Source organism: Artemia sp. Qi Xiang Cuo, chromosome 21, assembly GCF_049724085.1.
Source record: "Artemia sp. Qi Xiang Cuo chromosome 21, ASM4972408v1, whole genome shotgun sequence".
NCBI classification, from domain to species: domain Eukaryota; kingdom Metazoa; phylum Arthropoda; class Branchiopoda; order Anostraca; family Artemiidae; genus Artemia; species Artemia sp. Qi Xiang Cuo.
This window is the reverse complement of record NC_142814.1, coordinates 39,417,845-39,445,736: the sequence shown is the minus strand read 5'-3', so window position 1 is coordinate 39,445,736 and position 27,892 is coordinate 39,417,845. Positions and strand designations below refer to the sequence as shown.

The 27,892-nt window shown below is 34.8% G+C and overlaps 2 protein-coding genes across 4 annotated transcripts; both read right to left on the bottom strand.

The window, feature by feature from the left end:
• Positions 1-1,560: 1,560 nt before the first annotated feature.
• LOC148939534 (uncharacterized) lies at positions 1,561-27,892 on the bottom strand. Of its 3 annotated transcripts, none has more exons than XM_089107204.1 (4): positions 27,787-27,892; positions 9,333-9,507; positions 6,954-7,133; positions 1,561-4,157 (listed from the first exon to the last, which is right to left on the bottom strand). In XM_089107204.1, exons 2-4 carry the CDS (start codon positions 9,373-9,375, stop codon positions 4,024-4,026), a joined length of 357 nt encoding a protein of 118 aa, XP_088963330.1. In that variant the 5' UTR covers positions 9,376-9,507; positions 27,787-27,892; the 3' UTR covers positions 1,561-4,023. The 3 variants fall into 3 exon arrangements, with proteins under 3 accessions (XP_088963330.1, XP_088963331.1, XP_088963332.1); XM_089107205.1 differs by having other exon boundaries at positions 27,752-27,867; XM_089107206.1 differs by having other exon boundaries at positions 9,333-9,522; positions 27,787-27,852.
• On the bottom strand, positions 18,044-18,385 carry LOC148939535 (uncharacterized). Its single transcript, XM_089106904.1, has one exon. The coding sequence runs from the start codon at positions 18,383-18,385 to the stop codon at positions 18,044-18,046; it is 342 nt and encodes a 113-aa protein (XP_088963030.1).

Sequence of the window (27,892 nt, the reverse complement as noted above, 5' to 3'; positions counted from 1 at the left end):
GATTAGTATTCATATTCCCTCCTCAATTTTAAGCTTTAAAGCCTTTGTGGGACCAGTACATTATGTTTCCTTGATGATATTTGTATTCTTTTTTTGAAAATATATTTTATGCTATTGCAAAATCCGAGAAAACAGAAGTAGAACAATTTTGTTGCTTTCTGTTTGCCATTTAGTAGGCTATAAAGAAAATTTCTTCATAGGGCATTGAAAATTTTTAAGATTCAGAGGAGACATGGTAAGTTTCTGATAAAAAAGATTCTCTCGTCGTTATCCAACTAAAACCGCTAATATCAGTGAATAAACTAACCAAACTTCTTTTTACGAATTTTGTATTCTTCCTCACCTTCGTAATGAGTGTATTATCTTTTCCTCTTGTCTACTAAAAGTAATAAATTCTAATCAGAGGAAAAACGCGTTTCTTGAAAAACATAAAACCTGTTGTCGTTTTTTTTCATTCGGAAAGACATAAAACCCAACATGCCTAGGCACTTCAAATAAGAATGAATTTCATTGGTTGGCTTCGACTCGTCTTATATTCTGCTTTTGAGCAGTAAACAAAGTCGAGATAAAACCAAAAAGCTTGATTTCAACACTTCCTAGTGGAACCAATATTGAGCAAAATTGCTAAGAGACAAAAAACAAAGAAATCACACTATTTTGGATAAAACCAAAAAGCTTGATTTCAACACTTCCTAGTGGAACCAATATTGAGCCAAATCGCTTAGAGACAAAAAATAAAGAAATCACACTATCAAAATAAAATGTAGCCAAAATAACTATAGCTCGTCATCCATTCTGCAATAATAATATAAAAAAAATGTCATCTAGCAGTGTCTAACACCAATTTAGTGTCATGTGGAAACTACTTTTTTGTTACGCTAAAAATATTTATGTTATGTTTTATGACATGATTGAACTTTTTTTTCTATACATATTACTTAGTTTTCCAAATATTGCATTTTTAACCTATTGAACCCTTCAATTGAATTATGGAGGCAAGGCCTCGGAAGTTGGGATTGAACCAAATCCCTGGTTAAACTCCCAAGTTACTTTTCTCACGCTTTCGTTTAAAGTAAATACACATTAGAGAAAACAAAGAATGCCAATATCAGTAAGCATGCAAGAATATTTCTCCTAGTGATTGTACATTTTCTTCTTTTTTCATCAGGGAGTAGTTGGATTAGCAAGGCTACTGTAAAAAGCTGGGAGGGGGTTAATTACATTTTGTAACAGCTATTTATTGCGCATTCTAAGAAACGAAAGGGATCACCCCACACCCAGGTTACATTTTTCCCTGCTTAGTGCTTAACTGTGGGTCAGCGGGAACAAAACTGGTATCAAAAATTATTTCAGGAACTTTAAAAAACAAAATTCTTAAATATTTTCTAAACAAAAGACAAGATGAAAAAATATATATTTGTCTTTTTTGCAAGGAATCTTGCATATATGAATTGCAGTCTTCATGATTCAAAGATTTATTTACTATCAATCAGCTTCTGTAATTGACTTCCTTCTATATTAATCTTAGCACCGATCTAGTCAAAAAAAGACATAGGAATCTTACAAACAATAATTTACTCAAATTAACGTAGCAATAACTGTTGCAAGAATATGCACAAAAAAAATCTTTCTTAAACTTCTGATGCAAAAATCCAACCCTCTTATAAGACTGAACCTCCTCCATTTTTTCACTATAATGAGGAATAAAAAAAGAAAATGAAATATGGCATTTTGATTCAGAGAAGAAGAGGGGATAGCGTTTTGTTCGACTGATTTGCAAGTGGATGGTGGGCCTATAATTAAGAGTTGCCTATTAAGATTTTTTTCTAAAGAGATTGAGGAGAGGTTTGTTAGACAACTTTTATCTCCAGAATAATGGCAAAACCCTGGAGCTCAAACTCTAATCAGTCTTCTGTTTTGTTATATTTACACCATAAAGTTTGTCCCACTTACAGAAGAAAATTATCATTATTTAACGACATTTTTCGACTTTAACAGGAATTTTAAATTCATTAGACCCTTCCAAAAGTAATTTTTGGATAGGTTGCTCTATTATGGAGGTTATTTTTTAAAACTTTTCGAAAGTAATTTTAAGTGATTTGCAATTTTCAGCTAAATACATAAATTGGACTTCCCCACTTGATACATTCTTGATGCATCAACATCTGGTGCTTGTAAATACACAGAGCTAAATACTCCGATTGTACTTCCACACTTGATGCATTCTTGATCCATCAACATCTGGTGCTTGTAAATACACAGAGCTAAATACACAGATTGGACTTCCACACTTGATGCATTCTTGATGCATCAACATCTGGTGTTTGTAAATACACAGAGCTAAATGCACAGATTGGACTTCCACACTTGATGCGTTCTTGATGCATCAACATCTGGTGTTTTTAAATACACAGAGCTAAATACACAGATCAGATTGGACTTCCACACTTGATGCATTCTTGATGCATCAACATCTGGCGCTTGTAAATACACCGAGCTAAATACACAGATTGGACTTCCACACTTGATGCATTCTTGATGCATCAACATCTCGTGCTTGTAAATACACAGAGCTAAATACACAGATTGGACTTCCACACTTGATGCATTTTTGATGCATCAACATCTGGTGCTTGTAAATATACAGAGCTAAATATACAGATTGGACTTCCACACTTGATGCATTCTTGATGCATTAACATCTGGTGATTGTAAATACACAGAGCTAAATACACAGATTGGACTGCCACACTTGATGCATTCTTGATGCATCAACATCTGGTGCTTATAAATACACGGAGCTAAATACACAGATTGGACTTCCACACTTGATGCATTCTTGATGCATCAACATCTGGTGCTTGTAAACAATGCTTCTAAAACGGGTGGGTAGTTTAAAATCAAATAGATCAGTGTGTTACATTCGCGGCATCCAAATTTTCTTTTCAGCCAAAGCCTTCATTACACAATTCCAATTAAAATGGTTTTACACAGCTATGTGGTGCAACACGGTGTAGTGTAGTGCCATATGGTTAGACAAGCTAGTTTTACGGGCAAAGGTTTTATTGCACAATTCACATATAAATGGTTTTTTACCAGTGTGTGTTACAATATGGTTAGACAGATGATCTTTTCGGGCAAAGCTTTTATAGCACAATCCACACGTAAATGATTTTTCACCAATGTGCATTACCATATGGCTAGACAAATAGCGCTCGAGGGCAAAGCTTTTATTGCACAATTCACACGTAAATGGTTTTTCACTAGTGTGTGTTGCCATATGGTTGGCCAAAATATATCTTTGGCTAAAATTTTTACTGCAGAATTCACATTTAAACGGTTTTTTATGATTATGTATTGCCATATCGATAGACACATAACTTTTTGGATAAACTTTTTATTGCACGTTATCATATGGTTATACAAGTGAGTTTTAAGGGCAAAGCCTTTATTGCACAATTCACATTTAAATGGGTTTTTTTCAGTGTGTATTAACATATGGTTAGAAAAAAAAATTTTCAGGGCAAAACTTTGATTGCAAAATTTACAATTAAACGGTTTTCCTCTATTTTGTGTTGCCATATGGCTAGAAAAATTAGATTTATGCGCAAAGCTTTGATTGCAAAATTCACTTGTAAATTGTTTTGCACCAGTTTGTGTTGCAGTATGACTAACAAAATTTGCATTTCTGGCAAAGCTCATCTTACAAAATTTAGAATAATATGTTTTTTGACCACCATTTAATATAGAGACCAACCCTTGGTTAGAAGCAAAGCCCTTCTTGTAAAAATTACTCTCATGACATTTTTCTCTGGCAGAAGTCACTAAATCACTAATCGATTGCTGATTTTGAATATTTGAGTTTGATTTATCAGATTCTGCCTTTGAATGGATATCTGATGCACAAGTTGATTGAGGAGTGATTTTCAATAAATCAGGTAGTTCTTCGTTCTTGACTACATGGGAAAAACAATTATGGGAACTAGGTTCTGCTTTGATGTCTGAAGAGTCGATATTTTCTTATTAACCAAATGAAAGAGATTCATAAATGTCATTCTTTTCTTCTTTTAGATTCAGATTTGTAGCGTCAGCTGTAACAAGCGTTTTGCATTCATTATTATGTTGATTGGTGCGTAACAATAAGGATATTTTCATATCTAGAATAAAAACATAACATTAAACTTCTGTCAAAGTTAACTACCAAGTTCATTACAAGGTCATTTCTAATGCTTCAACTACCTTGTTTGTTGGCTTTTAGGACTGTTTCTAAGATCTCCATTCTGGTACAGAGAAGGCAAGTTAACTATGCTTTAGAAATATTTTGTCTGTGTTCTTATCTACTAAATGGCCGACAACAAATATATTTCTTTTTCTTATTCATATCTGAATGAGATTATAAGCTGGTAACATCAGCTGTAGGGTATTCTACTCTAAGTCATAGATTACAAGAGACCATTGTTACATTATTTATTACATATATTTTTATTATTATTATTACTTTATTATTCAAAAAGTAATTTCTTTATTTCTTTATTATTATTTATTTATCATTTGTTTTTTTTATTATGACAAAATTTTCAATTTGTTTATTTCTTTATTTTATTATTTATATATTCTTATTATTCAAAGAAATTTTTTTAATTTGTTTAGTTGAAAATTGTACAAGCATAAACGTTTTAAAAATTAGAGAAACCCCGAAAATAAATTACTAATGAAAAAGACTTCCCTATTTCATTATTCACATTTGGTAATTACTGGATGCCGAGTTAGAAAATAAGCAGCTTGTGTTTAAAAAACAAGTAGAAAATGAAAAAAAAAAAAACGTCACGGAGTTCTAGAAAGTATACCTTTCCTGATTGGCGCAGCAGAAGACAAACATTACCATTAATTGACAGTAAGCTGTTGCTAAAAAAAAAAACTTACTGCTACCATATTGTTATCAAAATGCTACTATATTGTACTACATGGACACACAGCCGCAACATTCAATTATTTTTCTTCTAAAACTCACTGTGTTAAAATAACAAAACTAATCTAATAAAAAAAACAAAGCTAATAAATTTGACAAAGAACTAAAAGATGCATGATAGCTCATTAAGAAACAAGTTATTAAAGTTTCTAGTCGTTAATCATCAGGGCAAGTCATTAGAGTCAACTAAATTTCGTTTTCAACACGTTCGTTTTCAAAGCGTCAACGTTTTCAAAATGTAACCCCCTTATGGATTTCTTATTCAGTGACTCTTTTATGGATATAAGGAATGAATTACTCTACCAGTGCGATAAGGGTTTGGCAGGATTTTTTTATTGATTTAATATAGAAGCTCTATATTAAATATAGAAGCTCTAATATAGAAGTTGAAATGCATCGAAAGCACTAGTGTAATAATATTACGGAATATGTTTTGTTTTAAGCATTGCTTGATAAATTTAGCAACCATGGGCGTACGTAGCTTCTTGTCTAGGAGGGGGGGGGGCAGCCGATTCTATGATGAAGGGCAGGAGGGAGGAAGCTGAAGTTATATTGTCAGTTCACAAAACCTTACATTGCCAGCAAGCTATATCAGGCCTATGAAATCTTTATTAATAAATAATCACCAAAAATCATCAATAAGTTTCAGCATTAATCTTCTTAGATTAGAGCTAAATCTTTCCAAGACATTATGAATAATTTCTTCTTGTTTGACTTTTATTCTGTCATTTCGACTGTTTGTTTTCAACTTTTTCAACCATCTACCTTTTTCCAACCTTTTCCAGCCATATCTAGTGTAAATTTCAAGTTCTAGAGGGGACAGTAGACCCCCTGCCCCCCCCCCCCCTACACCCATGTTAACAACCATATTATTATCAAATACGAATTAAAAGAAACGTAAATATCCATCCACTCTCTGAAACTCTTAAACTGTCCCTTAATGTATTTATTACTAGATTGTTGAGATTATTTGAAGATAATTACTTCAACTTACTAGTTAATTCATTTAACTACACAAACATCTTTTCGGATACATGAATGATGTCATTTTATCAAATTTACAGAGCTTCAGTGTTTTAACACCGTATAACACAGTGCATTAACATTCGTATATCAATAGAATTCTACTTTCCTTCTGATTCCAAGAGAATTACTTTTAGTACTTAATTTGCATTTTGTAAAGAACAAATGTGACTTTTTTCTTCCAGACAGCAGAGATGACATTCTCGAACATGAAGCATAAACCCCTTGATATCCATCAACCTCTAGCAATAATAACTACACCCGTTGATGTAAGATATGCAGACTAGCGTATATAGGAAATATAGTGTGAGCATAAATTTTTGTGATTGTATAAAAAGAAGGCTTATTCTCGTAAGGCATGTTATCTCTTAATGATTTTTTGAATGTTTCTACAATATTTTATAAATTTCTAAAGCGTTATTGAGTCTAAGGAACTATTTTCTACCTACTGTTTTTCACAGTTCACCTTTGCATCATATCCTTAAGCATTTTGTAACACAGAAATACATAGAAAAAAGATAATCAATAATAAGAGAAATAACATAATAATAGAATATAAATGTTTCCCACTGGAATGCTTTTAGAGTAGCTCAGCCTCCCACAGAGATTGCTTCTCCATCATAGGAGATTGTCCCTAGCGAAGCATTTTCTTATAAAACCCATGGTCTTCAGTTTTACGCTAAAGGTTTTTTTACCGTAAACCCTATCAACTTCACCATAAAAATTGCACACTTGCGTAACTTAAGACTTCACCTTAAGTTCTGTAATCTTACAGAGTAAGTTTTTTATGTAATAATAATAATAATAATAGAAATAGCATAGAAATTAAAGGTAGACTATAAAATTAAAGGTAGGACTAAACGCAAGATAGAGCCAGGAGATACCAAAATTTTTCATTTTGTTGTCCTTGCTACTTCCTACTTGCTACTATAGTTTAAATGCTATATCTAAAAAAAATCACCTTGTTTATTATCGGGAACTATATCTTGGCTTTCCAATGGCATATTTAAGTTAAAGAAGTCAGATTCCACCTTAACCTTGTCAATAGTTGTAGAAGGAAGATATTCATTTTTCAGTAATACAGTCGAGCTTGTGGTCGCGAAGATCTCACTACCATCATTGAGCGATGCTACTTCCACTTCTATAAGCAAATTTAGAGGTATATAATAAACCCTATAATAGAAATAGGCCGTTCAAGAGGTTTGTTTATTCTTCAAAGTTGTTTATTCTATCAAACAGTTTGTGGTAAAGAACTGTAAGCAAGAAGCAACTTAATTAACAATCAAAAGGGAATTTTAATAACAATTAATCCATCAAAAGAATGGGCTTTTTATGTTGACTCATTTTCAGTTTAATATTAGCTATCAAAATCTGCACACCTTAAAATATTTGCCCGATTTTCGAAAAAGGAGAAAACGACCCCAAAGAGTCAAGCGATCCTAATAAAATTACAATAAAATATTCAGCGTATAAGAGAACCCCACTGAAGAGGTCTCAAATTCCTATTTACAAAAGGTGGAACTTTGTGGTTTTTTTTTGCCAGAAGATAAACCACAGATGCATCTTTAATTGTTGTTTGTTCGTTTTCCCCAGGGGTGATCTCCTTGATTCCCCAGGGGTAATCGATCAAAACAATGGTTATAAAGCATTGACAAAGGGCTTATTCAAACGGCCTGATCACAGCCCCATTAAAAAAAACGACCAAACATTCAATCAATAAAAAAAATCCAACTGAAAGTAAGGAACAGCTTCAAAACTCAAAACGAACAGAAATGACTCTGTACGTGAGGGGATTATTCCTTAAATTCGATGAAATCCTTCATCGCTCTTTATGCTAAAGTTTTCAGGACTTAAAAAAAATTTGTTTCGATTACTTGGATATTATGTTTCAGCAGACGTTATTCAAGAATTGGGACAAAAAGTAAAACTTTAGCATGAAGAGAGGGCCTTTCCGTAATACACAGAACATTTTCTTCTAACCATATTATTCATTATTTTCAGTCAAAAAACTTTTTTTTTATTTAATCTATTATCTATATCAAGACGAGATTCTAGTTTTCCCATGGTAGCCTCAAGTTCTCTAAGTAATTATAATTTTTGTATTACTTTTCAATACACCTTAAAAAAGAAGAAAAAAAATCGAAATAAATTGTAGCTCAGTAAAAGAAGTAGCTATAGAAAAGTGGAACTAACATTGCTATAGCTAGTTTCTACTATTGCCCCCCCCCCATAGAGACCATCACATCATTTACCAATACTTCCACAAAACCAATTTACACAGTAGAAAAAAGAGGTTACAAAGTATTTTCCGAATATGGTTCTATCCAAGAAGTGAATATTTGCTTTACAAAGGAAAGCAAGGCTTGTGATAAGAGTGACAGCCAAGTTTAGCACCTAAGAAACAAAACTAGCAGACGTACTTTTATCCAGCAAGGACCTAAATTAAGCCATATTGTCGGAGATAGTGGTGATAACCTTCTTATGAATCCCCTAGGAGTAGTAGCTACAATAGGAGCCTACTACTATTGCTCATTTTAGTTACCATCCAATCACTGGTGGTTTTCTCCAATGTTTGACCGTAAGACAGAGCTTTTTTGCAATAAACTATCAAGGTTGGATGGATCGGAGCCAATAATGGCAGCCAAAATCATGTCAAATGGTAAAGGAGGTAGAAAAAGTGGGAGAAAGGTCAGTATACTGCATAATGTTACTATTGCCAGGGGCATCCCAGGGGGGGGGGGGTCAGGCAGGGGCGCGACACCCCCCCCCCCCAACTTCGTTGGCATTCGGTAAAATTTTCGGCAGAAATTTTGCAAAATAAGCTGAAATTTAGCAAAATTCTTTATTTCTGCAGAAAATTTGGCATAAATCAGGTAGCGATTCGGTATAATTACGAAGATCGCCCCCCCCAACAAAATGAGCATCAGGACGCCCCTGACTATTGCTAGTTCTGAGGATGCTCCTTGCTGGTGATGGCTGGTGGGTGACTCACTCCTCTCTTTTGAGGAACGAGTGTTGGCTGGCCAAGCTAATCTTTAGCTGTCAGATGGAGTTGATAAGATAGAGAAAACCAATTTAAAACATGGACAGAGGCAAATAGAGGTCTTGCACAAAGAGGTAAAAATATTTAGGGATGTATTAGGCCTACATCAAAACATCATGCTGAAGGGGGAGGGGCATCAAAAGCCCAGTGGCTAATCATACTATGATATTTTCTTCATTTTTTTTCGGTGCATAGGCAACGGACTTTTCTGTTCTGAGCCTTATTACAAATTTTTTAGTCTACCATAACGGCAATAATAATAATAAGAAGCCTTATTATTCAGAGTTATAAACTTACCCATTTTCACAACAGAGTCAGCAAGGCTGCTTGGATCACCCATATTTGGAACTCCAGCAGATTCCCAGAATTTCTCACAAAAACTAATGCACACTCAACAAAATGACATCGCAAGTAGCTCCAAACAGAATGGATTTTGTGATTTCTTTAGCCAGAATAACACAGCAGCAAACTTCTATAAAAATTGAAACTACAATTATTGTTTCTAAAGAGTTAATGTCAAGTATATATATCCCACCTAGACACTTTACTGACTTCTTAGTTAAATTGCGCCAAGAATTTTAGTCCTTTATTCCGAAACCAACCAAACTAGTATGCTCGTAATAATACTAGAAAGAGAATTCATGATCAGACTAGTCCCTACACTAGTCCCGTGAGAGCTACACCTTAATGCACTAAGAGGTTTCGAATGCACGGCGGGTACACCCTTTCAACATCTATATGTAGTCAAACATTCTCCTCAGAATGCCATAAAGGCTTCAGCTTTATACCTTAATTGGTTCCTAAGATACCGGTATCGCAAATACGCCCATATGACAGATTTGGAAGGGCAGATCGGCTTTGGATTTAGCTCAATATGCACGATAACATGCTTGTGATATCCCTAGCTGATCTTGGGATATTGACTTTTTGGCGTTCTGGATAAACATAGTGCCTTCTGAAATAGCCACTTCGTTCAAATAGTCAAAAATCTTATAACTAAGCCTCTGGAGATACCAGGCCCAAATATCCCATGGGCAAGGAGTGTAAACTACACAATTTAATTATTGTTTACATGCAGGATATATCATTGCAAAAATGAAAATGTTTGATTGTGGGTATGTCCAAAAAAGCTAAGGGTGTTAAGCTGAAACTTCAGAGAATTTTGAGGAGGAACCTGAAGTAAATCAAAAGACACTGTATCCATCCAGGGTAGCAATAGGCAGAATCTTTAACATTTTAAGTTCGACTACGGGTATTAACTTGAAACCTTCAGTGTCACAGTTACTACTACTTCTACTGTGGCTTCAACTGGGACTGTTTAGACTGTGACTAAATCTTCCCATGACTACTTTCAAGAAAGTGAGAGGCATGCTGAACATGCTGATTGCTAAAAGGGGGAATCAGCAATAGCATTACGAAATATAAAATTTGTTCAAAATAGTCACATGCGATATAACTATGCCACTGTGGAAATCATCATGGAATAGGGAAAAGGACTGTAAATCATGCTGTATGTCCATTGTTTGCATACATGATCTATTATTAGAAAAGGGTAGAGGTGTTTGATCCTGGGAGTTTCAGAAAACGCTAAGAATATTCAGGTGAACGTTGAGGGGATTAGTTCACTATATCAAAAGACACTATGCGTATCCAGGTTATCAAACGGGCATATCTGCGATATCTTATAAAAACTACGAGTATTAACTTCAAACTTTCAGGGCTACTTTTGCTACAAATACTGTGACTGTAACTACTACTTCCTGTGACTGTCACTATGCAAGACTATGACTACTTGTAACGGGGACTGTGACTACTTAGGACTGGAACTACTTGTGAAGCAACTGTGACTATTTGCAATTACGACTGCTTGCGACTGCAAATGTTTGTGACTGAGACTGCTTGCGACTGTGACTACTTGGAACTGCAACTACGACTATTTTCAACTGCAAGTGCGACAACTTGCAAATACAAATGTGACAACTTGTGAACTGCTACTTCTTGCGACTCTATCTGCTACTATTAGCAGTGCTAATTAGTGATTTCAACTGATAGATAGATAGATAGATAGATCGTGTATTTCCAAAGCCTAAGAGCCATATACACACAAAAATTTATGAAAAATAAAGAAATCATAACAGAACAAATTACGAAACATAGATTAACGTGATACATAGCAAGAAATATCTAATGGTAATTTATCTAGGAAATAAATGTAATTTCATGTAAAAAATTATAATTAATTGTAAAAACTTTTCCTTCTTTCTAATCCCTTCTCTATGTACGCACCAATACGAAATATTGTGGTTGGATTACTACTTTGTAAAATACCAGGAAGCAGCAAAGAATCCCATGTAAGTAGTTTTTCCTTAAATCAGAGAGCAAATACTAGTGTGACTGTGACTGCAAATACTACTGCAACTTCTACTGTTACAACTAAAACTATTGAATAAACCAAAAAAGTTCAACTGCATCCTACTTGTCAAAATAACATAGTGCCTTCAAGTTGTCAAAAGGCTTATCTGCAATATCCCACAAATGGGTAGGGTTATACAGTTGAAAACTTCCGGGAATATTGAACGGGATGTTGAACAAAATCAAAAGACACTATATGCATCCAGGTTGTCACAACAGTATGCCTTCAATATCTTATGAACAAATAGGAAAGGATATCAAGTTGAAACACTCAGATAATGTACATAGGAATCTTCAACTTAAAAACACTACCGGCATCCCATGGGTTACTAGGCAGGGTGCAACATCTCAGTAATGACTAATTTTATCAGGATAGAACATTTATTAAATGCTGATTGAGATACAAAACTAAATCCAAAGATCCTAAAGAGATTATGGCTGTCACAAAGACAGATCTCCAATATTTCACAAGGTAATGAAGTGTATTAATTTGAATATCTTGGAGAATGTTGAGGGGCATGTTGAACTTAATCAATATGGGCCAACAACTATGTGCATCCCAGTTGTCAAAAAGGCGTTGGTGCAAAGACGAATGGTATTTAGTTGAAGCTTTAAGAGAACCCTTGAGGGGGATGTCAACATAAATTAAAAGACACGACTTAGAACTAATAAGTTAGAACCATAAAGATATTTTAATTCTTAAAGCAAAGGCGTGAAAACTGGAGAAATGTTTGTTAGATGAACCAAAAACAAACTTTGGAAATTAAAAATGAACAGAAGTTAATTGAGAAAAAAAAATTATTATGGTGATTATAGTGATTATTATAGTGAAACAATTATTATAATGATTTATTTTTATCAGTCATCAATGTTTTGAACAACAAAGCATACCATTCAAAATAAGAATAATTTTCAAAAACCACAAAACAAAAATGATGAAATAGGCTATAGAAATTCTACGGTTAATGAAAAGGGGAGGAGGCAGTAGCCAAACTCCTGTTTGCCAACTGCCAACGAAAGATGGAACAAATTAATCCTGTAGAGATAGGGCACTTCCAACCTCTAAAGACCCCGTCTTTATTTTAATCTGTGCTTAATTTAAAATATTTTGTGACACAAAAAATATACCCAGCTGGCGATCCCGAGCATTTCCTTTACCAATTATCTCTAAAAACATTTTAAAGAAAAATTCTATATTTTAAAGCAAATACAAATATGCAAGAGCGATTGTACCAAAAAACTTCTGATCTATTCCTTATTTGTTAAAGGAGTCCTTCTTGATGTAGTGATTAGTAAGGTCCAGTGGGTGGCATTCAGTTCTAAAATTAGAAAATTTAAGTGGAGATGCTGCATGGTGAAACCCTGGGCCAAACAAACTAAGAGGGATCCTTCCAGACTTTTGATAACTTCAAACTTATTGAAAAAAGAAATTAGATTTGGAATATATGTATAGAAGACCCTCGTTATAATGTCCAATGACTATTGCATCCACTGACGTGGCCACTGTGATTGTAGTTTTAGGAGTACATAGGCAGAGCATAAGCAGAGAGGCGTTAGTTAACGCAGGCCCAGCTCTGCTTTCAATATTAAAATTAGAAACAAAATTTGCTCAACTTTTCCCCAGAAGTTAGCAATTAGTTTTTAGGAATAGGATAATACTATAGAACAGTTTGCTCACTTACAAAAAACAAGCTTTTGAATTTGAAAATTTCTTCATACACCAAATTCTTTAGTTTTTAGCTTTCTAGTTCAATTCACTGATATTTTATTTTAAAATATTTTATTCTAGTGGGGGGCATATCGGCCCTCCAAAGGTAAAAGCGCGTATATTCACGAAAAGTCACTTCCCGAGTTACATATAGGTTAACACTGGATTCAGCTCGTAGAGCTGAATCGAATGGTGTATGCAAGAGTGCCCTAACACGATCTCCTGCAAAATTGTCCCAGCGAAAAACGCGTATCTGCAACATTTTGTCTCGTCTGCCTAAGGTAAAAACACGTATCTACCATATACGCTTTTTTACCTTTGACTGCCAGACACATTTTTGTATATATGCATTATTAAACCACGATTTTTCATCACTTTCAGCAAGTTTAGGTAACTCAACAGCAACATAAATGTAAATAAAAGATGTCTTCGCCAGAGTCTAGGGGTCTGAAAACTCTAACATTGGCCTTGGAGATAAGGAAAAAGCAACAGTGAGTACAACTTGGAAGTATCTATTCATGTATGTACAGGATCTTTATGCGTTATATGTACTAACTGTTGGAAATTTAGTGTTCACTGAGTTTCATTTGTTCAGGTAGGCTACACTGGAAGCTGGAGTATATCATAGGAGGTACTTGTGTGTGTCTTACTATGTCTAAGCCTACATTAACTACACTTAGCCTACACTATGCAACCTAAGATAGCTGCTGTTGTTGTAAAGTTGTAAAGTAGTTAAGTTGTTTTTACTATAAAACTAGTAAAAACAACTTGGTATAAAACGTAAAATTACTGGTATAAAAGTAACAGTTCTGAACAGCAACCTATTGGGTTTAACTTTCCAGAAACAACGAAGTGCTAGCCACTGATTTAGTTACTCTAGCAAAAGATAAGCTTACTTCTAAAAAGTTTAAATTTGTTGCAGATTTTTTATAAACAGACAGCAAACATTTAAGTTTCTCATAACGGGAAATACTCCTGAAACCATTTAACCTAATAAGAGCTGCTGGTCTGGTGGAGTAACTAGTAAGAATAACTGGTATAGGCTATTAAGTAAAACATCTACAAAAATCGACACTTCTTAATACCAAACCTAATGGTTTCAAATTTTCCATGACTGACAAACTATTAGCTGCTGATTTGGCTGCTCAGTCTCCCCAGCGTACCCCGAAGGATAATAAGTACTCAACTATGAAGATCAGACAGAATGTCGAGGCTATAGCCTCATACGCTTCAAGAGAAGAAGACTTAAGTAGCACTAGTGGAGGGGATAGTGATACTGACTATGGCAATGACAGCAATAGCACCAGTGAGAGTGAGGATATGGCTAGGCCAAAGATATATAGTAAGCTCGAACCAATGGCTGTTGCAAGCCAGGTCAAATATGCTTCTAATGATACAGATTTCCCATCATGTTTTAGTGTTGTGTCTGATTTAATCTCAAAGGCACTGGAGACAGAAAAAATATTGTGTGATAAAATTGATTCTTTCCTTGGCGATATGGACATTTCCATGTGCCCAGGCGAAATTGAAGCTGAATTGATTGCTACAAGTGTTGCTGTCTTTGAGGAGCACAAAATAGTTCCCGATCAGATGACATATGGTAGCTGCATCGAAGGCGTTGAACCAATAGTTCAGCTACCTTCGCAGAACATGAAAGTCAAGAAAGACAAGGTGCTGAACCATTAGTGGAGCTCCCCCCGCAGAACATGAAAGTCAAGAAAGACAAACAAGTGAGACTGTTGCAGCAGGTTCAAGAGATCAGGTTATTTGGAAGAGAGTGAGAAGAAAGGGAAAAGTGAAAGAGAAATGACAAAGCATCTTTTCCCATTAAACACAGATTGTGATTCAAAGAAATGCACAAATAATTGCAAATTGTTTGATCACGAAGACATGAAAAAGTTATATAACAGGTTTTGGACATTGAGCTATGAAGAAAGGGGTAAATGGCTGGTTACGCTGTTATGCTTTCTTCCAGTTGCCCGAAGAGGTGCAGAATGTGTAGAAAAGTTCCGAAAGAACTCTACTGTGGTTTATTTTCTTCCTAAAAATACAGCAGAAGATCTAAGTGCCATCCCTAAAATTGAAAGAATTAGGGTTGGCAAGTCACAATTTCTTGCCACCTTTTGGATTAGGAAAAACAGATTCTGTCATTTTTCTCATAAAAAATACCTTGCACGTGACGAACTACGTACAATGGTGACAGAAAATCGTGGCAATAATTACAGGAAACCTGGAAACAAAATTGACAGACAAGTGAGAGTACACCACAGAGAAAGTTTCCATCCAGCTATACCGCACTACCGTCGCTCGCATACACCTAACGTGAGGTACCTTCCAAGGGACCTTAGTGCTTTGATCATGACAGATGATTTCCGGCTTAAAAACCCTGGCATCAAGAGTTCAGAGGAGACATACAGAAAAATACTGAAGGAGGAAAATGTAATCCCTCTGTTTACTTCAGAGTGATAGCTGTGATATTTGTGTTCTTTTAAAGGACAATGTTGAGCAAGATTTTGCATCTGATACAGAAAAGGAAGACTACACGAAACACAGAGCTCTAGTTGAGGCTGTGAGGCAAGAAATTGAAAAAGACAGAGCTGAAACGGAGACAAAGGGTTATACTATGGATTTGCAGAAGGTGCTTTTTTGCCAATTATGCATAGCAGAAAAGAAGCCTTTTTCTTGTCGCGCCTTCTCTGTTTCAATGAAACTTTCGCCCCATTTGAAGCTAGAATCCTAATTTGTGTCTCTTGTGGAATGAGGCTTTGCAAGGACGTGACGCACCCAATATTGGTAGCTCGTATCACAAGGTTGTCAGGAGGAACCGTGACGCAAAGAGATTTTTGTTCTATACTGATAATTGTTGTGCACAAAATAAAAAGTCGACCCTTTACAGTGAGTTTCCGATACTTGTGAATTTGGAAGGTGGGTCTGATAGCATCGTCATCAAATATCTAGTGGAGGATCACATGCATATGGCTGCAGATTCTGTGCATGGATCCATAGAGTCCAAGATTCGAAATAGAGACGTTCTGCCCTTTGATGTCCTGTGTGACCTGATTGAAAAAAGCAGGAGACATGCCGTGAGGATGTGCTTAGACGATTTTCGACAGTGGAGTTCCATCAGATCTCCATCAGGTTCCTGATGATGAAAAAGGTTGGAGTCAAGATCGAACAATTTTCTCAAGTGAGATTTGAGCGTGGTGAATCATCTCTGTTATACAAGACCTCGCCAGATAGCGAAGAAAAGTCGATAGATTTTGTGCTGAAAAAGCATGTCAAAGTGATCGAAGAGGGTAAGCATCCTCTTGCTGAAAAGGTAAACGGAGTGAGAGGGGTGAAACCTGGAAAAAAGATGCGATTTTGACAAAGCTTGTGCCTTTCATGCCAGAGAACCGCAGAATTTTTTGGAAAGACATGCCATCTGGCATCAATTTTGTTGACCTACTGAAGAATGTTGGTTACTGACTGATTTTTTGTATTCTGAAGATGATTTTCTTCTTACTTTCTGAATAAATAACTGAATCTTTAAATTTTGTTCCAAAGGTTAAAACGCATATCCACGGATATACGTGTTTTTACCTGAGACGGGTTCATACGAGAACAAGAAAAACGCCAATAGTAAAAACGCGTACATGACATATAGTAGTGTTAGCGAAGTCTAGCATTTATTTTAGTTACGTAATTGGGAATAACACTATTTAAAACCTGTCCTAGCAACTTTTCACTTAAATCCGGTGTCTAGTTTTCCGCAACAGGTGGGGAAAGTGTCGCAAAACTTGAGAAACTTTGAAGACGTTTTTTTCGGAATAATGAAAAGTGTAGGAGAGCCGGGAACCCTGGGACAAGTTCAACTTAAAGCTCAATATCTCCTACATTTACAGTCCGATTTTCTTGTATCAAACATACAATCTGTGGCAGATCATTTGGCTTTTACTGGGATTTTTCTCATATTTTTATTGCTCACACTAAAATTAGCAAGACATATTTTTCAGAGGGTCCTGTTTGTTCCAGAGTACCACTTGTTCAGGTACTATGGGTCGGGGCGGTGGGTACTTTGGGACACCATGGTAAATCAATTAAAACTTCGTATATTTTGTTGTATAAAACTGTAAAAATACAACAAAGTTATTTAAAAAATTATTCAACTGAGTATTTGGTCAGGTCTGCATCAAAGCTGATCATCTTGGCGATGCGTCCAGTTCCGCCTGAGACCACTGGAACTGGCAATTTCATCACTACTTCTGAGCTATCGACAAACGCTTCGTCGCGCTCTTTTGGAGACGTTAACCTCCAGGCTGGAACGTTTCGTTTCAAACAATTGACAGTACAGCCGTCTGGCTCGGCCTGGAGCACTTCACCAGTGTAGAATTTCGATTCCATTTCCCCCTTGTACTCGACTAGAACGAAGTCATCGGAACAGATACTGGGAGTCTCAGACTCCTCTTCCGGCAATCGGAGTTCTTCAGAGCAGAACGAGTCGTCAGGATTGTCGTCACACTCAAAATCTCTTGGTCCTGCTTCATCTCCACTTTCGTCACTGAAGTTCAGCAATCACTTGGTAGTTTTCTTCTTCGGCTTTTTGGCAGGAGCCACTTTCTTGCTTTTCTTGAGATCCTTCTTCTTTTTTTGGCTTCCTTTCGTTTTCAGCAGCTTGGATCGAGTTTTTCACCAGTGTAGAAGTCAAGATCTTGGATACTTCATGTTTCCTGCCTGTCTTTCTGTTTGTGACTTCCCTTCTTGGCAGGGGTATAATATCTTCTGGCAAAACAAACATGGTTGAATGGGTTGTAGCACTGAGACTCTGGCTCAACCGAAGCTCTTGCAGATCTGGTAAATTTTCATCAACAGCGGCAGACTGATTTCCAGGCTCAGTAGTATCTTCTCGTCACAAAGCAGGAAGAAAGTCAGACTCTTGCCACACTCCAGTGTTCAGCTGGAAAATTCCAGGCTTTGAGAATCCACTAGTGATGTTAGTCTGAGAGAAGGCCTTAGGAAAAGCAACCCCCAGTAATTCACCGATCTTATATTCCGTCACTGCTCGACCAGGGTTAAGTCTCAACCAGTTCTCTATTACCTGTGACCAGTAAGTCTTTAATGGTCCATAAACCGAAACGTCGAGAAACTGCAACCTGGATAATGTGTGCGGTGGGAACGTAAGTAAATGTATTTCCTTTTCTTTGGCCAACAAAACTGCATCTTTGCTGGTGTAACTTTCATGATTGTCCATCAAATCAAGACAGGGTTCTCAGGAGATGAGTGGACATACAATGCAAAGTGCTCCAAATATAGCAAAAACAGATCCTTTGTCATCCAAGCATTTCCAGACTAGCCACTTGCTATTCCATCAGTCGGGGGAGGGGGGGGGCTCCATCAAGAAGACTTTCTACAAAACGTGCTCGTGGGAAAATCAGAAAGGCTGGAATAAATTCTATCATGGCATTTATAGTGCCCACCATGGTCACCAGCTTTCCTCTCTCTTGGGAAGCCATAGCAACAAGCTGCTTTACTTCCTTTTGGCTTAGCAATCTTTGACACTTGGTCTGGACATTTGTGAGCCCAGTCTCATCACGGTTATAGATCCAGCTAGCAAGGAACTTGTATTTTGAATAAAACTCTCTGACTCTCTGTGTTCTCTGAGAACACGATTGAAACCAAGATTTCTCTGGATACTTGTAGGTTCTGGCCTTCAAAGCGAAATTGACGGATGCTTTCTAAGAAAGTCATACAGCCAGTCTTTGCCTGCAGACTTTTCTGTGTCCCAGCTTGACATATATGCAAGTCAGTTTCGTTATGCCATAAGCCAAGCAAGCTCTCTGGCTCTCTTCCTGGAGGGACCATAGTGCATTTGGGCTGCTTGAGGGATGCACTCTTCAAGTTGAAGCTCCTGCTCACTCGTAAATACTCGCCTGTTGTCAAAGGCGGGAGTGTAACTAAACTCTTCTTTTTCTTCATCTGTTCCATTACAAAACATAGTGGCATATGTGCTAAGAGTTGACTGCTTGACATTGTAAACTTCAGCAGCTCCTTGAAGTGGCATCCCATAAAGGTGAGCTCGTACTTCTTTCTTCATCTCCTCCTCATTCTAGACGTAAAGCAACGGATCAGCTTTTCTCGTTTTTTGCATACTACAACAAAAGAAGGAGTTTTTAGTTTATATATTAAGTTTAAGTTCTTTTAAGCTTATATATTAGGTAAGACTTAAATTTAATTGAATAATTAGAATATATGGGGCTTATGATTGAATACAGTTTTATGGAATATAGAAATAATATAGGATTTTGTACAATGTGAGGAAAAAAAAAGGAAAAAAATTATAGAGTTTAGATTTGAAGTATTTGAGATTTAGATTGTAGGGTTTAGATTTGAGGTCTTAGATTTGAAGAGTTAGATTTGAATTATTGGAGTTTATTTTATGAAAGAAAAATTGAGTAAATTTTTAGGGAATGTAGAAACAGTATGAGATTTTTATGAATTTTTAGATTATAGATTATAGATTTGAAGTAATTTTTTTAATGATTGTTTGGAACTTATTTTAAACTAGTGGAATTTATTTTATAATTTGAGGGGATACAATTCGCCTGGATTGTGAAATATTTAATTTTTGGGCGTTATTTTTTTAGGATTGTTCTAGCTAACTAATAACGCAAGGCCCAGCGAGAGTAGAAAAACGAAAGAAAGAAGTCAACATAAGATAAGGAGCATACTCTTGAAAGTTCTCTAGGCCTAAGCAAGCAAGAATACCATGGGACACAATGAACTAAACCTGTCCCAGTGTACCCCAGAACCATGTACCAAGTACATGGTTACCATGTAAGTGTGTCCCATGTACCAGAGTACCCTAACAGTATTAACTTACAAAAAAATTTAGATCCGCCACAAGATGGCAAAAGAACACAACAAAATTTATACCATCGAAAAGCTCATAAATTTCTCTATCTAATAGGTCATAAGCAATTTTCTAGAAGCTGCTTACCTAAGAGTACCGTAGAATTTTGCAAAACAAAAATATTTTTCAAAGACCACATAAAAAATTCTTACCTAAATTTTGTGATAGAAAGTTGCACTTTGCGACCACTGTACTACATCCACAGATAGTCCAAGAGATGGCATTTTAGGTGTGAATAGTGGCAGATTTTTAGCTTGAAGTTTTCTGTCAAAAGTACATGTGTCTCAACATACCCCTGTCCCAATGTACCTGACTCTCCCCTATATATGCGCTTTTAACTTTGGAGAGCCATTATCACTACCCATAGTAACCAAAAGTTTAAAAAGGTGTTTTGGAAAAAAACCTAGCAAGACATAAATTACCATTTTTGCTTATTCAGGAGTGGTATTCTGAAAAATATAATTAATGAAATAGTATGGAAATAAAGAAAATGAAAATGTAAATATAGTTAATGAAAAAATGAAGAAAACGTAAATGTAATTAAGTATAAAAATAAAGAAAATGTACAATTTTGAAAAAAATTCAGTTGCATGCATATCCAAACAATGAACAAGCATCACAGACCTTGTGAATGGTCTAAACACAATACCATTGCATTTCTTAGTGGATTATAGATAATGCCAAAGATGCTACAAATTGGCATTAAAAATAATTAATGTCATGAAACAGAATGTCTTATCTGGTTCAGTGAAGAAAAAGATATCGGGTCCTGCTCTTCATCTTCTTCCTTTTGTCTGGTACTTAACAAACATATTCAGTATTGCCACCATTTTTAATCCTTCTTCAGGTGATGAAATTACCATTCTTCTGGTATTAAAATTACTTACTGGCCAAAGCCCAGTGGGTGATTCCCTCTCTGAAGTTTTCTCCCTCGTTTTAAAGAAAATCCCCCAATCCTTCCTAATATGAGACTAAATGCTTGTAGAGCTTCAAATACCCAGCTGAACCTGTGTCCCCAAATTTTGACCATGAGGTACAAAAAATCTTTTGTCCCCTATTTTGTTTCCCATTTTAATAATTGATTTAACTTATGTTTTATGTTTATCCCCTAACATCTGTTTTATTATTGTATTTGTTCTGACATGCTTATGGCAGCTTTTGTGCTATTTTAGCACATTTTGATTGCCCTAACATCTGTTTTATTATTGTAATTGTTCTGACATGCTTATGCTAGCTTTTGTGCTATTTTAGCCAATAAGTCATATTCTATTCTATTCTAAGAATCACAACAAAAGTCACCATTTTATTCAGAATCTAATAATTCTGGAATAGATTCTATTAATGAAAAATTGATGAAACATGGATGAAAATTGGGAAAAAGAAGGAAATATTACTTAATAGTACTTGTTACATATTATAAAACAAGAATTTTGTCACTTCTAATCTTTGGTTTTCATATAGCATGGGGCTATACAAGATCAAGCAAAATTGTGAATCCATAAATACTTTTTGGCTTCAAATTTATAATGCAAAGATTTCTTAAGGTCATAATAGGTCAATGCCTTTAAGAGGGAGAAAAGGTGGGGGTAGGCATTTCAAAATACCCTCCTGTGATATACTTTGTGAAATTTTTAGTTTAGCTTAACTGTCTTCAACTTCACTACTTTGCTCAATCCCAATTTATAAGGTTTCAAAGATATGCAAATACATTTCCTGAATTTAGAAAAACCCATTGATATAGCTTAAAATTTTACTCAAATAAAAGGAATTGAAATTTTCAGAACTAAAAACACCCTAACATCTGTTTTATTATTGTATTTGTTCTGACATGCTTATGGTAGCTTTTGTGCCATTTAAGCAAATTTTGATTCCCATTTTGATAATTGATTTATTTTTTCTTTTATGTTTATCCCCTAACATCTGTTTTATTATTGTAATTGTTCTGACATGCTTATGCTAGCTTTTGTGCTATTTTAGCCAATAAATCATATTCTATCCTATTCTAAGAATCACAGCAAAAGTCACCATTTTATTCAAAATCTAATAATTCTGGAATAGATTTTATTAATAAAAAGTTGATGAAAGATGGATCAAAATTGGGAAAAAGAAGGAAATATTACTTAATAGTACTTGTTACATATTATAAAGCAAGAATTTTGTCATTTCTAATCTTTGGTTTTCATATAGCATGAGGCAATACAAGATAAAGCAAAATTGTGAATCCATAAATACTTTTTGGCTTCAAATTTATAATGCAAAGATTTTTTAAGGTCATTAGAGGTCAGTGCCCTTAAGAGGAAGAAAAGGTGGGGGTAGGTATTTCAAAATACCCTCATGTGATATACTTTGGGAAAATTTTAGTTTAGCTAAACTGACTTCAAGTTCACTACTTTGCTTAATCCCAATTTATAAGGTTTCAAAGATATGCAAATACATTTCCTGAATTTAGAAAAAAAAACCATTGATATGGCTTAAAATCTTACTCAAATAAGAGGAATTGAAATTTTAAGAACTAAAACCCCAGAAAAAGAAACTGATAACTGAAAATTAAGGTAAAATTTTGTTTTATCAAAATTTCAATAGATATAGACCTGTCAAGTAGACAAATTTCTAATACTCCAAAATCAGGGATAAGGTTTATATTAACACACTAATCAGATAGATAAAAAAAAAAACATACCACTAGCATCAGAATTTCATATTGAATCCAAATATAACACATTTCTGTTGCAAATTATTTTCAAAATTACTCCTAAGCTTCTTTAAGTTTCTTCAATTTTCCTGTTTTTTTTTTTTTTACAGAAACGTCATGGCTGCAATTCAATTTGAAAAATACAAAATTTTGCTGAAAGCTCTGATTTGAACTGAAATATACTAAATCTTGTTGAGTGGTGATTTGATATGAAAAATACTAAATCTTGTTGAGTGGTGATTTGATTTCAGAAATACTAAACAAGTTTGAATTATTCAGTTTTTGGGGAAAAACTTACCACTAGCTTCAGAATTTCATCCTGAATCTAAATATGGCTTTCATTTCTGTTGGAAATTATTTTAAAAATTGCTTCTAAGCTTCTTTAAAAACAGCAAAACTTCTTTCATCAAAACAAATACTTTATGGCAGCTAAACATACAGTTTTATAAATATCAGATAAATACCACTTAATGTAAACAAAGTAATCACCCATATCTAACTCTTCATCATCACTTTCTGAAGCCATAGCGGTGTCACTGTCTGGTGCTCTAGGGGCCCTATTGATTCCAGGGGGAAAGAGCTTTGCAGATTCAATCAAAAAATTATGAAGTCAGTCCTTTTGCTCAAAATTTTGCAGAAGTAAGATGCACAACACATACTGCTCCATGTATGCTGTTTGCATCCCTGGTCTTTTAGAATACTTTTTGAAGCTTCTCCACAGACTTTCTATATTTTGAGTATGAATGGAACAGTCCTGTGGATCAACAAAATTGGCTGAATGATTGATTTGGTAATGAGTATATCCAAGGCTGGACAATGTACTATAAGCTCCCCATTTATTACTGTAAATAACACTTCTAGGCTTAATATATTTTTTAATAACAGGAATTTAAGTTTCCTTGTTTCCTTGGAGGCCTTCTTGGCCATCAGTCAGGGGTACAATAATGTTTCTTTTGCTCTCTCTCTATTCCACAAAAAAACCAAACTTGTTGTAAAATCCTTCCCCTGTGGTACTTTCTTCTTGCCATTAAAGTTCCATCAATTTTAGCTTCAACACCCTGCCCTTCTATAGGTTCTTGGTTTCCTTGAGTAAAACTCCTGAGCAAAAAAACCTCCAGTCAATACTTGTTTTCTTACTTATTTGGAGTTCCTCAATAAGGAGTTCCTTCAAAAGTAGTTTAGCCTCTACATATTTCTATACTGGGTCCTATCACAATCCATTTTGAGAATATTTTTACTTTTGTAGGCTTACTTTTTGGTAGGTTTCAATTATTAACAGATATGTTTCAGTTAAGTTGGTATGCTATTGGATGTTTCAGTAATATTGTTTCCAATGTTTTCAGTTACTGTATGTTTTTGTTATGTCATTGACATTGTTATAGACTTTTTTATAATTGTTTTGTGCGACAAGCTTGTTAAAGCTTACTGTATCTTGGTATTAATATATAAATAAATATATAACAGTTTGATGGTCCCAATGATCTGACAGAAAGTGATTTACAAACATCAGGATTTGATGAGGCTTAATCCTGGCCTGATGCAAGAAACTCCCTTTTCTTTCAGATACTGAATAGCTGCAAAATCTTCTCTTTTTGATCTTTGGGATGACATAGCTCTTGCTGCATTTCCACATATTTTCAGATGTGTGATAGTTGTATGGTATTGCAGCTTTGGCACATTATTAGTGATGATAAGACACCATGAGTCCTGAAAAAGTTGTTGCTTGCTTCATCATTATTTATAAATCTGTTTATTGCAGTATAGTATGACATTTCACATGACTGGCACATAGACATTTTCTAATAACTGGCAATATACAAATCAGAACAGTTGAAAATGATATTTTTCTATCTGAGCAATCTGAATTTTTTTCTAGCTTTCAGCCTAAATATAACCAAAGTCCAAATTCTAAACTGTATCTTATTTCTGAATCAAGAACAAACTAAACAGGCAAGACCTATTTTGTACAGCTACACCCAAAGCTGGGTTAAGTTATGAAACTAGGTCACTTTATGCTGTTTGCATCCCTGGTCTTTTAGAGTGCTTTTTGAAGCATCTCCAGACTTTCTATATTTTGAGTAGGAATGGAACAGTCCTGTGGATCAACAAAATTGGCTGAATGATTGATTTGGTAATGAGTATATGCTTGGCTGGACAATGTACTATAAGCTCCCCATTTATCACTGTAAATAATGCTTCCACGCTTAATATATTTTTTAATAACAGGAATTAAAGCTTACTTGTTTCTTTGGAGGCCTTTTTGGCCATCAGTCAGGGGTACAATAATTTTTCTTTTGCTCTCTCTCTCTCTCTATTCCACCAAAAACCCAAACTTGCCATAAAATCCTTCCCCTGTAGTACTTTCTTCTTGCCATTAAAGTTTCAGGGATGCAAACAGCATACATGGAGCAGTATGTGTTGTGCTTCTTATTTCTGCAAAATTTTGAGCAAAAAGACCAACATCATAATTTTTGACTGAAGCTGCCAAGCTCTATCCTCCTGGAATAGACAGGGCCCCTAGAGCACCAGTCAGTGACACCCTTAGTGCATCAGAAAGTGATGATGAAGAGTTAGATATGAGTGATTAGTTTGTTGACATTAAGTGCAATTTATCTGATATTTACAAATCTGTATCTGTAGCTGCCATAAAGTGTTTGTTTTGATGAAAGAAGTTTTGCTGTTTTTAAAGAAGCTTAGAATCAATTTTGAAAATAATTTGCAATGGAAATGAATGCCATATTTGGATTCAGGATGAAAATCTGAAGCAAGTGGTAAGTTTTTCCCAAAAAAATAAATAATTCAAACTGTTTAGTATTTCTCAAATCAAATCACTACTCAAGAAGATTTATTAGCCTATTTTTCATATCAAATCTCCCCTCAACAAGATTTAGTATATTTCAATTCAAATTGGAGCTTTCAGCAAAATTTAGTATTTTTCAAATTGAATCACTGCCATGACATTTCTATGAAAAAAAAACAGGAGAATTGGAGAAACTTAAAGAAGCTTAGAAGTAATTTTGAAAGTAATTTGCAACAGAAATGAGTGTTATATTTCGATTCAGGATGAAATTCTGATGCTAGTGGTATGTTTTTTTTTATCAATCTGATTAGCCTTTTAATATAAACCTTATCCAAAATAAGAAGATGGTAACATTGAAGCTTGGCAATACCTTGCTAGAATATGCTTTTGGCCCTGGATTCATTACTGAATGTTTATATTTCTCTAACCTCCAATTTCTAAGATAGCAAAAACTAGATTAACTAGATTACTTTAGTCTGTAGACCTATCCCTGAAAATTTCATTTTTCATAACCTAACCACATTTCAAGAAGGCAAAAAGTACCTCACATAGAATTTTACCAAATGAATTAGCCTACAACAAAACTCTTTTTAGCTTTATAAAATTGCTTAATCTGGATTTATAAGGTCTGAAAGATATGTCAATCCAATTCCTAAATTTTGAAAATACCAAATTAACATGGCTTAAAATTCTACTCAAATAACAGGAATTAAATTTTCAGAACTAAAATCAAAGAAAAGGAAACTGAAAATTAAGATAAAATGTTGTTTTGTCAGAGTTTCAATAGGTAGGCCTATACCTGTAAAGCAGACAAAATTCTAAGACATAGAAACTGGAAGTGGGTTAACATAGAAGCTTGGCAATACCTTCCCAGAGTATTTTTTTTGGTAAATTTCTACCAAATCATATTATTGAGTTAGGAATAAAGTGAATACACTATTTGATACCTTTTTTTATGCTTATTACGAATATAATAAACATTTCTATCGAAAATGAATTTCAGCCCCCCCCCCCTATATATGCCAATTCAGGGTTAGGTTAGGTTGTAGAAATATATAACCTGAATTGGCATATATAGGGGGGGGGCTAAAATTCATTTACAATAGAAATGATTATTATATCCATAATCAGCATAAAAAAGGCGGTAAAGTTCTACAAAATCATATTATTGAGTTAGGACTAAAGTGAATACACCATTCGATGCCTTTTTTTATGCTGATTATCAATATAATAAGCATTTCTATCGGAAATGAATTTCAGCCCCCCCCCCTATATAGGCTATACTGAAATGTAACCTAACCGGTCAATATATACAAAATCATATTATTGAGTTATGACTAAAGTTAATACACTATTCAATGCCTTTTTTTTATGCTTATTACATATATGATAAGCTTTTATATTAGAAATTAATTTCAGCCCCTCCCCCCCCCCCCTATAAATGCAACTTCAGGGTTAGGTTAGGTTTAGCCGATGTCAGGGGGGGGGCTGAAATTCATTTCTGATAGAAATGCTTATTATATTTGTAATCAGCATAAAAACAGCAGTCAATATATACCAAATCATATTATTGAGTTAGGACTAAAATGAATACACCATTCGATGCCTTTTTTTTATGCTGATTACAAATATAATAAGCATTTCTATTGGAAATGAATTTCAGCCCCCCCCTATATAGGCCAATTCAGGGTTAGGTTAGGTTGGTTTAGGTTAGGCTAGGTATAGCCTATATAGGGGGGGGGGCTGAAATTCATTTCCGATAGAAATGCATATTATATTTGTAATCTGCATAAAAAAGGCATTGAATGGTGTATTCACTTTATTTGAAACTCAATAATATGATTTGGTATATATTGACCAAAAAGGCATTGAATGGTGTATTCACTTTAGTCCTAACTCAATAGCCTAATATGATTTCGTGGATATTGACCACCTAACCTAACCCTGAATTGGCATATATAGGGGGGCCTGAAATTCATTTCCGATAGAAATGCTTAGGCCTATTATAGGCCTATTCATAATCAGCATAAAAAAAGGCATCAAATGGTGTATTCACTTTAGTCCTAACTCAATAATATGATTCCGTAGAACTTTACCAAAAAAGGCATCGAGTGGTAGCCTATATTCACTTTATGCGTAAGTCAATAATATGATTTGGTAGAAATTTACCATTTTTTCACCCTGGATTCATTACCTAAAGTTTCATTTTTCTAACCTGAACCATTTCCAAGACAAAAAAAGTAGTTAAACCTGATATATAACAAGACGAGCCTATTTAGACTTATCAACAATTTTATTTTGCACAAGTCCAAGCAATAATCTCAATTTTTTGCTAAGTTGCGTTTTTGAAGTTCAA